This window comes from Gobius niger (assembly GCF_951799975.1).
Source record: "Gobius niger genome assembly, chromosome: 14".
Classification (NCBI taxonomy): domain Eukaryota; kingdom Metazoa; phylum Chordata; class Actinopteri; order Gobiiformes; family Gobiidae; genus Gobius; species Gobius niger.
Window position 1 is genome coordinate 13,161,757 of NC_136865.1, and position 12,097 is coordinate 13,173,853.

The following is a 12,097-nucleotide window of genomic DNA, read 5'->3' on the forward strand; positions in this document are numbered from 1 at the left end:
CATCGCAAAGGCGGTATGACCCTTAAAGTCTCCTCCAGTGTATCAAGCGATCATTATGCACAATAGTGATTTATAGTTATAGTAGTTAATATTTCAAATCTTTAAGGCTCCAATTGTTTTTGGTAATAAAATGAGTTTTTTATCCGTATCTATGTGGTCATTTTATGTTTTTTGAGGCATTAAACCTTGTTACAATGATAACACCTTATCACAAACATCCCCAAAGAAGCATTAAGCTTTATTCTAAACATAAAGTTTAATTCCTCATGTACAACTACATGGGGAAACTGTCATTCTTGTGGAAGCTTAAGTTCAGTCTGATAGGGTTGTGCACAATTGTTAGCAGAGGCGGCTAGTACTCAGTTACTAGGGCCGCACAGTATATCGCAAAAAACATCGTATTGCAATATTAGGTGATGCAATATCTGTATTGCAAGATGCCACAATATATCGCAGCATCACTAAAGATTTCATCTTTTTTGCAAACTCAGCCAAAAGAAAACAATGCATTAAACTTATAAATGTGTTGAGTTCAGTTTTAGTTAAACCTTTACGCTGCGTACGAAGCGTGCAAATCCGTCATGCATGTTTTGTTGCTTTGGAAAAATAGTAAATAAATCGCACAGACATTTGGGGTGACTTTACATATGGTTGTGTGAACATTCAATTCAACTTTATTACGGACTCAGGGTCTAAAGCAGGGGTGTCCAAACTACTGCCCTGTAGTTTTTTGCCTTAATTGAATGAAATAAATGAAAATCCATTAATAGTAAGCTGTGATGAAGGTTGTTTGTTTTTACTTTAAGCATATTCAAAAAGCATAGTTAACAACTAGTAGTTACCTTTAATGCAATAGAGGTGAAGTTATATATCTGACCTCTACTGAGCACGGCCCAGTTGTTTGTATATTTTTCTGTATGTGGCCCTCAGTGAATAAAGTTTGGACACCGCTGGTCTAAAGAGACCAAAGAGATACCAACTCCTTATACTCAGTGTGAAGTATGATATATTTATTTAACCTTCTCTGCCATACGAGGTTGTATGTCTGAGAGTAGGATATGGTTAAAATGCTCAGTTGTGCATCTTTGGATGAAGGGAGGGCCCGTTGCAACTTTCTTTTCTTTTAACAAAATAAAAAGAAGTAAAAGAAGTTTTGTTTGTACTCAAGCTAAATGTGGACTGGTTTAGTAACATTCCTATAAAGACATTTTGTGCCTGTTTTATGATGCACCATTCCAGGTTGAAAGAAAATAAATGTCATGATATATATTTGTATTCCATTTTGCCTAATGTGAAATATTAAAGCAGTACTACGTAACTCATGCCCCTAGAGGCCATAAGTGCCACTGCAGGTGTCGTTGCATGTTTTTTTTACTCATTAATTGTCTGTGAGAGTAAATACTACGCTGATAGAAAAGATAAAGGGAGAGAGGGATATTGTACATTCAATCACACAATGAAGATCATTTTTTTCACTCAAACTTGGCTGCAAATACTGTTTAAATGGCGCTAGCCCGTAGTTAGCTTTGCCCGTTAGCCTGTTAGCTTCTCCTTCGTGATTTTAGTGTGTGTTGGGGTTTGCGACCCGTAGGCAGCTAAGATGCAATTGTGGTTTTCTGGCCAGAGACACCAGGGTGAGATGAAAGACCCCCCAATCATCCCATTAACACTTGTATTACCCCCAGAGGAACTACAAAAGGATTTATTAAGGTAAAAACAAGCTACCTAGTAACATATGTGCCTGTAGCTGACGTTGGAAGGTCTAAAATAGAATGATATACATCCTTTAAAACACGATAACCCTGCAGACCTCTACAAACGTGTTCTGAAAAGCGTTTCTAAAAATATAAAGTTCAGTTGCTGTAAAATCAGAAATATGGATTATTGTTTTATTTATTTAACCTTTACCCAGGAGATGCTGTTGTACATGCTTTAGAGGTACAGGAAACTGGAGCACCTGGAAGAAATCTCTGCAGATATGGGGCGCACATGCAATCTCCACATCTAAACACACTACCAGGTCCAGGAGTCAAACCCGGGACGCTTAAGTATTTCTCACTCAAACTTTTTTCAACTCACACTACTTATAGTCCATCTTTCCTACTGCACCTTGGTGTTGACGGTCAGTGAAGCCAATCTTCATCTTCAGCTGGTCCCAAGTCATTTGATCAGTGAAGCTTTCATTTAATCACGTCTCGTTTTAAACTTTAAGAGCGGATTACCAAGCGCTTTCACACGCACCCAGTAAAATGCTGCCTAATGGTGCAGCTTCTATTACAGTCCGTGCAAACTACAAGCCACCCAAGTTAAATAAGTGGACATCTCTTTGTTTAAGTGTTGAATGCGACACTTCTAAATAAAAAACATTAAAAAGTATGGACACTTTAGTTTAGCTGTTAGTTGGGAAATTGATGTGTTATCAGATATCATTATTCACATTTAACCACCTCACAAGTGGGTTTAAGTGAAAGCACAATATCCTCATTCTATTAATCTGATCATAATCAAAAGGTTGTTGTTTGTGTTCTTTGAAGCACTTTACCAGGTCTCTAGAAACTGCAGAAACACCACCATTCTTTTTCATGCTGTTCAGCTAGATTCATGATTTCCTACTTGCAATAAGAACAAATGGAAGTATGGTATGTGCCTGCTTGAGAAGCTTGGTTTGGACTTTTACATGTAGAAGACATTTGTTTAAGTAGGTAACTAGTGCCTGAGAAGTAAACGAGAAGCAGAGTCAGCTCACACACTGCCACACCAACAAAAGATCATTTGTATAAACAGCAGACTTGCACAGCCACTCCAGACCTTGTGAGATGATGTCAGGAAAACCCTAGAATAAACATTTTCTGAATCACAAGTGCAATAACTCCAGTCTGCCCAGGTGCCGCAAGCTTTAAACTATAGTTTGTTGTTGAGGGTGGGCATCCTGGCAGTGTCTCGTGGAAGGTTACAGTAGTCCTGGGACAGAAAAATCTACCGGAGGAAGGAAGGAGACAGCCTTGACACACACAGACACTTACTGAGGGCTGATGTGGCAGCGTGTGAGGGGAAACGGCGCCTATCATCCTAAAGCAACAGTAGTTAAGGCAAGAAGAAGCTAAAGCACAGCAGCGTTCCCAGCACTGCAAAGGAAGTCTGCTCAGTGTTTGCAGCATCCTGAACGCACTGTTCACTACTTTCCAGGAAAACAAGGCTAACCTTTTGGCATCTATGTGATTGATCAAAAAAAAAATGTTTCCACCAAAACATACTGTTAAGATAACCCTGGGTGAGACGGGTGAGCTGTCCAATGAATAGAAATGTTGCATGCTATGTCAGTTCTTCAGTGTGGAACTAGATGTACTGCACATCAAAATTACTTTTCCTGCTGTCTTTTGGAGCAAAGGCACACTATTTCCAACTGGATGCCACAGTATTTGTTCGTTTTCAACTTATTGGCGGGAAATGTCTCTAACTAAGCTTGTTTTATCACTATTTGCCTGCAATGCAAAAATAAGTGTCACTAATTCTATACTTCTACTATTCCATACTTGACCTTGTTATTCTAGAGTGTGCCGGCGCAGGTGTGCCATTACTCACGTGGGTGTCTGGCATCTGCATAGGGCTGAGTCCAGGCGAGCTCGCAGGACTGCAGAGCTCTGGGAAGGGGTTTGGGATGGCTGGCAGAGAGGCTGGTCGCAACTGCTGCTCTTCCTGAATGCACCTGCAGAGGGAGACAGTCACCTCAGATGTGGAGCAGAGTTATAAGCGTTGTATAAGTTCTCACTTGGAGTTTTTAGATGTTGTTTTTATGAAGTCATACGCTGTTAATTTTTCAGTTTGTGGATGTCCTTTTGCTGAATAGGTAAAATTGATTGGACGATGAGTATTCCTAACCTGACGGCCTGGATGTGCATGGGCTGTGAGGACACTGGAGGGGCATGTCGTCTCCGCAGTGGACCATGGGCCTGGTATGTAGGGTGCACATGATGCCCGTTATTTAGCAGTAGTGCAGTGTCTAACTGCGTGGAGTACACACTTTCCATGGAGGAGTTCATCTCATTCACTAACTTCTCCAGGTCAACGTCATCATCTGTGAAAAGACAAGGCAAAGAACAAATGGTTAGTGGTAAAGTAAAACTATATTTTTTTTTTATGAGATTACTAATAATCTAATATTATTGACATCACAACAGAACAGGATATAATGCTTTAACAAATGTGTGACGCTTGATGACGTTTAACCACATTCAATTTAAAGCGGTTTGTATTTATATTATGCTTTTATTAATAGGTATAATTAATGCATTACCAATTACAACATAACATTTTCATGCAAATTTGCTTAACAACTGTTCTCCTTATTGAGTTGCTGATGGTAAGCTACATATAAGCTACTTGTGTAGCCACAGCTGGCCTGGTGGGGACTGATGTAAACATGTTTGCTACTGTGGCCCCTTTAATGATGACCAATCACTCGCTCACTCGCTCTAAAACACATTCAGATGGGGTGTCCTGCTGGGCACAACAGAGTTCAGAGACACAGTGCGATAGGAGATCAAAAGCATATGATTAGGTAATCATATACCAAATATAATCCTTTATTTTAGATCATACATGTCTGCATTCAAAGTACAAAGTTGCCATATTTTATGTAAACCTGAAACCTGGAGCTATGGCTTGGTTGGAGCATTATTCTCTTTCAGACTTTAGAATAATTCTTTGTTGCAGGCGTTGCCGTTGTTCTGACTTTGAGATGGCACAACCTGGTGTCACTGAACAAAACCTGCAGACATGGCTTATTGGTCCATTCTGGACAAAGTTCATAAATATGACAAATGAATGAGTAAAGAAAACGTATACATTATATAAGTCACAATACATTTACAATATGCAAATGGCTCCAGTGGAGAAAACGTACATTTAATTTAATGACTGCGAGAACTACTTTTGATTTGAGGTTATTCCAATGACTGGGCAAAAAAAGGCAAGGCAACTTTATTTATACCGTGCATTTCACACACAAGGCAACTCAATGGGCAGGGTACACTCCATTTACTTTAGAAAGGAAATGATATCACATCTTTTGATTGCTTTGTAAAGATCTGGGAAATTACATCTGAAGTATTGTGCAAGTGAAGTATTTGAAAAAAAAAAAAATGGTGTGTTTTCCAAAACTTCTTGTTGCTCCCAGCCCAACACCACACACAGATTCCTGGCATTCCTGTAGGGAGAAATTACAGCACTGGGGGAACGCGCAGCTGGCCCAGTACATGGCACACAGTGGACAAATGATCATGACAAAAGTAGGGCACCAAAGCACAAGCACTCTCATCACCGTCTGGGGCCAAGGACACCATGTACAAACTGGAGGTGCTGACGTGTGTGAGCATGTCATTCTATAGAGAAATGGGCAGTCCGCTGAAGAGAACATATGAACATTCTGTACATTCGGACCAGGCCAAGTGGAAAATCAGCCAATGTACCAAAAACAGTAGGAGGGAGCCCCTATGTTCTTGGATCGCAACGAGGTATGCATGCATGACACACATCTCCTCAGACCGGGACATGCTGGGATATGGTCATGTGATGTGGGGTTCATGAGGGGGACAGGGCTCAGGGTGCACCACTGAAGCACAGAGGGCAGATGAGGACAGCCACACTTGGAGCAGTCCGCGGCTCCAGAAGCCAAAGACATTTTACAGATTTGACATTTATTACAAAATACTAATCTCCTTCCCTCTGTGTGTGTGAGTGTAAGGGGTGGTTTAGTGCAACAGCCAATGGATACTTTTTCAATAAGAATGTGAGAATTATGGACAATGAGGCCACAGACACCAAACGGCAAGAAAAGCAAATGTATTATGAGTAAAGACTGACCGGGTTTCATTATTAAAAACCTTAATTCGCTAATTCGGGAAATATATTTATTTCCTACATTGCTCTTATTGTTGCTGGCTCTGGCTTTCAGGCAGAGGACCATCTCTCTTCCCATCTCTCTCCTTTTGCAGAGGTTCCTGAAACCCAGAACTACATAAATCCAGGAATACATTGAGAGCTAGAGCACTGGCCAAGATGCAGTATCATATGTATATGAACATACACACGGCGCACACACAAGATGGCTCACATATGTCATGAACTGCAGTAAGTTTTTCCATCTTTTGTTTGAATTATTTACCAAATTGCAATATCCATACGACATAGCTTATATTTGGCCTGACTGTAAACGCTTTGAGGAGAATCAAGCCCTTGATAGTGCTAGTGTAGGCCTCTAATAGTTAAAGCTCAGTGACTGAATTCTGGAGGTTCTTAGATAAGGTAATGGCAAGTTCACATATAGTAAAACTTATGACTTGTCACAAAAATAATATCAATACCAACATATCAATCATGATATGCTAATAACATTAGCGCTGATATAAATCTGGGATAGCTCCAGCGAAAATTATTCGGGAAGAGGATGAACTTTTGCCACAGTATTTGCCGCAGATTGGATCAAGCACACTTTGTTTAGCCAATCACAGCCAAGTCTCAAAACAATAAACTGCAAATCCATTAAATATTTAGTTTTGAAAAATGTTATGGTTGTTTGTGAGTCTGTAGTAGCTTACTTCATGTTGCTGCGGTAATAGTATCAATAAAAGTGCTTCTTGTTGCTGGCAAACGCTACACTTGCCCTCAAACCTCTGGTGGTTCGTTTTCAAACAGATCGGCGCGAGTAGCACAAGATGGATTCTCTGGTGTTTGTGAACTCACTAATACAGCGGGATTTCAACTTGCGTTAAGACGACTCAGCTGTAAATGTAGTGCCTCACTAAACTACTAAGAAAGCATCCTACACACATGTATTATTTATATCTATAAGGCTCCCAGAGCAAAACTCTTCCCTTACGCTGATGACCTAATGGCCTATATACACACTCAGCAATCATGTGAAACCATATTTACACAAGTCTACAAGCATGAGCTATTGTGGAGCAGATGATTTAAGAGGAAAATCAAACTAATCCACCCACTTAGTGAAGAAAATAAAATCATAATAAATCTCTGGTCAACACATGATTAAGCTTTTAATTTTGTACATAGACACTTCTGTATTAGTTGTTAAGTCTCCCTTAAGGAAAGTCGAGTCAGCAATGCACGAGGACATAGTCCCATAGTCACAAAGAGATGTGTGGGAGAAAAGGGAGGACGGATTTTAAAGGAGATAAGTGTGAAGAAGTGTTATGATCTGAGAAAATTAGTTTTCACTGTGGTGATAACACTGGGAAATACATACATAGCTGTCATCTACAACTAAACTATTGAAAGAACATGAACACAAATGCTTGATAATGAACTCTATATCTACGAGACTGCAGAATCAGAGTTACCATGGTGATGTGGCATGTTTTGATTGGCCGAGCGCTGAAAGCCAGGAACAATCAGTTCATCAGGCCTGAGAGAAGAAGTGCGGTCCATACTTTCCTGTCAAATGAAAGGCAAAGAAGATCAAGCAGCAAAACCATGAAGACAATGCACTAGTCTGACAGACAACGTGTTATTATCAGAGTTCAAGAGGTCAGACTGGAGCTAACTTCATGCCTCTACTCTCCAAGAAGGTCCCGCTTTCAAATGAATGACCAAGTACACTTTGACCCTGAATCCCTGTGGCTGAGTGACCCCTGACCTTTCGCTCTCCTGCCAAGACATAACCACACACACAAAGCTGCAGTCACAGCAGGTAATCATTCATGTGCAGCAGATTTGGAGCAAACATACAAGCTTAGGCACACGACATGTCTGCAAGTCAACTTGCACACAGCAAAGTTTCTCGCACAATGTCTAATTTGAAGCAGCCTCAAGGCAAAAAAGCTGCAGAGAAGAAAGTGGGAGAAAAGCCAAACTAATTTTCGCTCTTCCCTTTTCCTGGAAAAAGAGAACGAGGAAGCACTGCTTCCAGGAACAGCTCGTGGCCAGAGGTCCTGTTGTGCATGTATGCACATACACACTCTTTGCTCCCCTCTGTGCTTCGAAAACATCCATAAATGCCCAGAGCAAGATTTATAGGCAGCTCTGAGAAGCAAGAAGCCAAAAGCTTTCCAAGGAAGGCAGGCAAGGCTGCAAAACCTGTGAGGCTGACAGAGAGGGCCTGCAGAGTGTAGCAAGATATGACAGGCTAGTGTCAACTTACCTAAAAAAAGTGTGTTGCAAATCATCATGACAAATACAGACACAAACGTAGGGTATTAAAATGCACAAATAGATGTAATTAAGCTACAATTAAGCACTTTGTGCAGAGGACATGTCACAATAAATTGGTCCTTCCTCTTTAAATATTTGCTTTCTTGACACATTTCCCTGTGTGGGGTTGGGTTTTAAGTTTTATTATTACAGCTTTGTTAATAAATAACTTCTTGTAAGTCAGAAAGAGCTATACTTGTCATAACTGAGTTTCTAGTTAAAGAAACTAACTTAACTTACTGCAGCTTTATGTGCCACTAAATTCCACAACAGAAGCAATTATGTTAACACATTTCAAAAAGAGCCCTGGACCACTAGCAATAAATGCATAACAATCTATATTTAAGTGCACATCCTGGTGCGGTTCAGTTGGTCCTTTAAGTGACTGGAAGAGAATCTGTTAAAGTCTTTCACCTCTGTCTCAGACCATAACTCTGTGTGCTGTGGCTTCACCGTACTCTCACTCCGCGGCTCTCATCCACAAGCAAATGGAGCAGGGAAGAAAGAGTGAAAGTGAGAGTTGCTGGCTTCCTTTGGGACACCTTTGGCACCAGCCAAAATTTCTCACTAAGGACACACACTCAAAACATGCACGCACACACACATGCACGCTGATCGAGACAGGCCTGGAACACTGCCCAGATTCCTAAACATGCCTGCCGTTATGTATAGGGTTATGTAAGTATGCAGAAACAAGAGCTCCTTTGCTTCTTATCTATATGCACTAAACCTGCCTCTAAGTATTTCACTATCATTGGTACATTAAATATAAAACCAACATTACACACAGGACTTCAGACACAGCTCTCCACCTAAATAATAGTTCAGTCCAACTAGATAGATACTTTATTAGGCCCAAAGCAAAGGAATGTTGTTTTCTGTGGGGACTTTATTCACAAGTCCCTTACAAGTGCAAAACCTCTTTCCTGGAAACTAACATGAACAAATCCAACTTAGCAGCTCAACTGAGGTCAACCCAACTCACACTTGGTTAAGAATGGAGACTTTTTGCCCGCATGTTAAAAGAAAAGTGACTACACCAGGCTTGTTGTTCCATCTGTCTCTCTGTGACCTCATGCAGTCTTATCCCAAAGCAAAGGCCACATTTTAGTATTGTTGTTTGTTTGGAATTCTATTCATGGATTAGTATATGCTCTTTAGCCAAAACCTTTAGGTTACCAAGGGGTTGAAGAAGAGAGAACAAAGAGTTAATTCTGCAGGACTTGGACAGTGGAAGTGGGGCTGTTGTCTGCTGCTGGTACCATACGTCAGCTGAGCAGGTTGCCCTTCTTCAAGTTGTCCCCGTTTAGTTGTTAATCATCAAGTTGTTATTATAACCATCATTTGCCCAACGTGTATATTGTGTCTTAGAGAAATCTGACCCTGGGAGTTTTATTGAATTTATTTATTATTATATTTATTTATTTTCTATAATTGTCGTATGATGCAGAGTAAGTATCCTGCGCACATATAAATTAGTCTTTGCATATACATGTTTTAACATACCTGATAGTTTGAATGATGTAGGAAGTAATCAGGGCATCCAGCTAAGGCCATGGTGCAATTTCAATATTGCAATAATGATGAAAGACACACCTGCACACAGAGCAAAAGAAAACCACCACTGTTTAGTACAAAGTATATCAAAGTTCCTTGATAAAACAATTGTTCTTTGCAAATTCCAGAAAACACAGAAATATGAAAATTTGTAGTAGTAGTAGTAGTATATTTGGAATTAATCCCTTGGGAGCAATGCAAATACTAATATTTTGTCTTTGAAATAGAACTGCCATCACTAAGGAACATGGTTTGTAATAATATAATACTAATACTACTGCCGCTGCTACTACTACTACTACAGTTAGTACAGTATAATAATAACAATAACAATAACAATAACGATAATAATAATAATAATAATAATAATAATAATAATAATAATAATAATAACAATAACAATAATAATAATAATAATAATAATAAATATTGCTGTAAGCAGCAATTATCGGCCCTCGCCGAGAGCTCTGCCCAGAGCAAGGGGAGCAATCTTAGATTATAGTTTTATTGCTACTGCCTTTATGTGTCTTTTTTTCAGGGGTCTCAGTTTTTGGATTATGCATGATAAGTGTGATATGTGTGGGTGAGTTTTTGATTTGAGCTTGTCGCGCTTGTTTTGTGCAGTGTGCCCCCAATTATCGTATTATAATCTTATACAATAAAAACAGCCCCTTTGCCAGCCCTGATGGCGCTCGGGCCTAATAACTTAGCAAAGCGTGCACATGCATGAATTTGCTCATAGTGGACATCATGTGCACAGGCTATTCAAAATATAAACACATATGTGTAGGATGCACACACATCAGTCCTCAAACAAAGCCTGGGGCTAAGTCTAAACAAGAAAGTGTGTCTAAGTGAGCAACACACAGCCTTCAGCACCTGCTGATGGATGGGCCTGAGAGGAGGAGGAGGGGGGCCACATGGGGCCCCTCTCATTCAACTTCATTCTGCTAGGCCAATTCAGCAGCAATCTGTACCACAGAGAGGTTTACAACACCTTGTGTGCATTCATTTGAAACAAATAAATGAATGGGTCAAACATATGTTTAAGTAAAATTAAATAAAGTCCACACTAAGTTCAAAACTTATTTCTGCAACACAAGCATGTTGGTCTCCTTGCTTCCAGGCAAACATCTCTTTTCACTGAAGAGCACAAGTTTCCCTCGAATCTATCTCTCAGTCTCCACTGAACAGATCATTATATAACAGATATCAAATAGTTAAAACAATATCTGTTCCTCCTCCACCTCCTCTCTGCACCCCACTAATTAGTGTTTCCACAGGGGCCACTGCTATCTTTAGGTTGCTCTGCTGACAAGTGCATATGTGGGGAACACATTTCTGCTACGGATAAATGAATGCACACTTTTACTGCAAGTGGTTTTATATGCCAAACGCTCCAGCAGAGCTCTATATGTTTACACGCCTATCGACCTCCTGGCTAAAAGGGCAAATCGGGTAAGTTTAAACTGCAGCTAATAAGCCTGCAAACAAAACTGGATTTCCAAAGAGCTTGGCATTTACTGACATTTGTGGTTTCTCCCACGGAGAAAAGGCATTGTTCAGCTTTACAGGTTTTACTGGGAGAGTATTGTTATCAAATAGTAGAATCTAAACTTAATAATGCCACAGTGTGTGTCTGTGTGTTTATAGAAAAACACACATTGCCTCTGCCTCGCAAACAGAAGCTCCTATAGAGCTCCGTGACACCTGATCCTCACCAACCTCACAGGCAGTAAGCAGGACCTGGAGCAGTGTGCAGAGATTAGCCTACATTAGGTCTACATATGCAGCAGCGAAGTGCCTGAAGATACCAGGAGATATAGTAGAGTGCACCGCACAAATGCAGAATAAAGAGGGGGCAGAGGCCCAGACCCTGTGAGCTACCCGTCCTCCATAGCCCCGCTCTCATCCAAATCTAACTAGTTAAGCGCATTAACACAGAGTCAGCTGGCTTGATAATGTACAGTACATTCAGCTGCTAATGTAAACAACACCCCTTTGCTTCGCACAGTCATGCTTTGTCAGCTTTAATTTAAGCAGACTTTCCTCTCGTCCCGCCTCGTTAGCCAGCCTACTTATACACGCTCGTAATCACTTTGTTAACTCACATAAGAATCATATTATGTCTATAGCACAATAGGCTATAGACTGGAGACTATATCTCTCTATATAAATGCGTTTACCTCCGTATACTGGTTTTCAGTATCCAGAATTCAAGAAATACCCAACTACAACTTTGTCTAACTTTAGAGTTAACAGTGGAAATGAGGACGAGCACGCGTGTGAGTGCGGTTCTTACGGTAGAGGAGCGGGGGTCCAGCGCTGGGGC

The 12,097-nt window shown here is 40.4% G+C and overlaps 1 protein-coding gene across 2 annotated transcripts in view; it reads right to left on the bottom strand.

The window, feature by feature from the left end:
• The window catches only part of LOC306974114 (growth factor receptor-bound protein 10-like), a 33,070-nt gene extending 23,266 nt beyond the window's left edge, over positions 1-9,804 (bottom strand). Inside the window, exons 1-4 of one of the 2 annotated variants that reach the window (XM_079571255.1) lie at positions 9,715-9,804; positions 7,359-7,452; positions 3,880-4,075; positions 3,583-3,706 (exon numbers count right to left, since the gene is read on the bottom strand). In XM_079571255.1, coding sequence (XP_079427381.1) covers positions 3,583-3,706; positions 3,880-4,075; positions 7,359-7,452; positions 9,715-9,765 — 465 coding nt within the window. In that variant the 5' untranslated portion in view covers positions 9,766-9,804. The remainder of the gene's footprint in view (positions 1-3,582; positions 3,707-3,879; positions 4,076-7,358; positions 7,453-9,714) is intronic. The other variant, XM_079571256.1, reaches the window with a different exon arrangement.
• Positions 9,805-12,097: the final 2,293 nt, after the last annotated feature.